General features: G+C 53.4%; 1 protein-coding gene across 1 annotated transcript in view; it reads right to left on the minus strand.

Moving 5' to 3' along the window:
• Positions 1-2,500, minus strand: part of LOC311328268 (guanine nucleotide exchange factor subunit RIC1-like) — a gene marked incomplete at both ends in the record, with an annotated part of 14,840 nt that overhangs the window by 867 nt on the left and 11,473 nt on the right. Inside the window, 5 exons of the mRNA XM_084462261.1 lie at positions 499-588; positions 748-858; positions 1,189-1,227; positions 1,377-1,580; positions 2,073-2,240. Coding sequence (XP_084318387.1) covers positions 499-588; positions 748-858; positions 1,189-1,227; positions 1,377-1,580; positions 2,073-2,240 — 612 coding nt within the window. The remainder of the gene's footprint in view (positions 1-498; positions 589-747; positions 859-1,188; positions 1,228-1,376; positions 1,581-2,072; positions 2,241-2,500) is intronic.

Below are 2,500 nucleotides of genomic sequence, written 5' to 3' on the forward strand. Positions count from 1 at the left end.
TGTTACAGACCCAGGGGACAGGAGGAGACATGTTACAGACCCAGGGGACAGGAGGAGACATGTTACAGACCCAGGGGACAGGAGAGGAACACAGAGTAGAAACTGAATATTGAGAGAAGCATCTGATACAGCAGGAGTGAACAGCGCCTCCTACAGAGAGACCAGACGTGTGAGAGACAATCCTGCTGCTGTCCAATGAACAGTCAATACAGTGACCAATCACAGACTGACTTGGAAATATGACATACTGCAGTTCTACTGAACAATCTGTCAGTTTGGGGTAGAGGAGAGGTGAACACGAGAAACACCGTGACCTTTGAACTCTGTCTCTCTAACTGGACCAAAGAGGAAAAACGACCCACATCACATGATGCTGTTTACTATTGAACTATCTGTCTCAATCAGTTGACCAAACTGATTTGATTGGCTGATTGATTTGATTGGTTGATTGAGCGTTGACTGTGTGCGTGTTTCCCAGTCTGGCGTTGATGACCTCACCTCCTCTTGCTGGTCGATGAAGTTGTAACAGGCGACAACCAGGAAGTCGTTCCACCAGGCCAACCCTCCAGTCACCGTCATGTTCTGCTCCTGAACACACACACATACACACACACATGGGTTAACATACACAACACACACACATATATATAGGTTTAACACACACACACACACACACACACACACAGGTTAACACACACACACACAGGTTAAATCTCAACACTGAGAAGGGGAGGAGTCCGAGGGTACCTGAGTGATGTTTCCAAACAACTTCCACTTCCTGGTGTAGAGGGAGTAGTGAGCAAAGCCCCGCCTCCCCGCCACCGCCATGCACTGGCCCGCCGTGTCGATGGCTGCAAACTGGACACACACACACACACACACGACACAGCAGGTCAGCGGCACAGCTGGGGAACGCACGCACGCACACACACACACACACACACACACACCAAGTGTCCAAGCTGGCTCAAAGTCATATTGATTAGCTATACTGGTTTCCTATTAATACCACTATAGCTGTCAAACAGGCTAAGCAGACAGACAGGCAGACAGACAGGCAGACAGACAGACAGGCAGACAGGCAGACAGGCAGACAGACAGGCAGACAGGCAGACAGGCAGACAGGCAGACAGGCAGACAGACAGACAGACAGACAGACAGACAGACAGACAGACAGACAGCACTCACCCGTATAGGCCAGTTACTCTCCAGGTATGTGCTGTGAATCTGCAGGAGAGAACACACACACACACGGTTGGATGCTTACACACTCCCATCACACACACACACACACACCAGGGATTCATCTACCGTAGGGCTAGTCAAAATCTGTGTGTGTGTGTGTGTGTGTGTGTGTGTGTGGGGAGTACCCTCACCTGGACCACGTGCCAGTGCTTGTGTCCCAGTAAAGTGCTGAGTCCCTGAGAGAGAGAGGGGGGGGCGGGGTGGTGCAGGGGGCTGGGGTGGGGGTGGGGGGCGTGGGGGTGGGGGGCGTGGGGGGGGTCGGGCGCTTGCGTGGGGTCGCCACAGGTCAAGTAGAGCCGGTCCTCGCCGTGGAGCAACACCTGCTCCTGGTTACTCTGCAGGCGGAGAGGGAGGGAGCGCTATAAGTCAAGTGTGTGTGTGTGTGTGTGTGTATGTGTGTGTGTGTATATATACCGTGCAGGGTATGTGTGTGTGTGTGTGTGTATATATACCGTGCAGGGTGTGTGTGTGTGTATATGTGTGTGTGTGTGTGTATGTATGTGTGTGTGTATGTGTGTGTGTGTGTGTGTGTGCGCGTGTGTGTGCGTGTGCGTGTCTATATAACCAGCTCACTGTGCAGGGGTGTGTGTATATAGATACCATGCAGAGGTGTGTGTGTGTGCGTGTGTGTGTGTGTGAGAGTGTGTGAGTGTGTGAGTGTGTGTGTATGTGTGTGTGTGTACCGTGCAGGGTGTGTGTGTGTGTGTGTGTGTGTGTGTGTGTGTGTGTGTGTGTGTACCGTGCAGGGTGTGTGTGTGTGTGTGTGAGTGCGTGTGTGTGAGTGTGAGTGTGTGTGTGTGTGTGTGTGTGTGTGTGTGAGTGTGTACCGTGCAGGGGTTGACGGTGAGGGCGCTCTTGATGAAGTGGAACTGCAGGATACCAGCCTGCAGGGAGGGGGGCGGGGCCGGGGCCGTAGGCTCCGCCTCCTCCTCCTTCTCTGGCCCCTCCCCCCGGACAGGAATCACCCAGAGATGATATCCCTCCGCCCCCCAGCTCTGAGAAACACACATGGTACAATAGTAAACGGACAAAACACACACACTCACACACACACACCAATGGCGGTAAGCTGCCATGCAAGGTGCTACTGTAGCTAGAGAACAATTTGGGTTTCAGCGTCTTGCTCAAGAACACCTCTGGCAGGTGGACAGGAGCAGCCGGGATTCGAACCGCCAACCCTACGATCGTTGGACGACCCGCTCTACCTCCTGAGCCACAGCCGGCCCCTTATAGACAACATGTCGAGGCGTGCGTG

The sequence above is a fragment of the Borostomias antarcticus genome (assembly GCF_949987555.1).
Source record: "Borostomias antarcticus genome assembly, contig: scaffold_729, whole genome shotgun sequence".
Lineage (NCBI taxonomy): Eukaryota > Metazoa > Chordata > Actinopteri > Stomiiformes > Stomiidae > Borostomias > Borostomias antarcticus.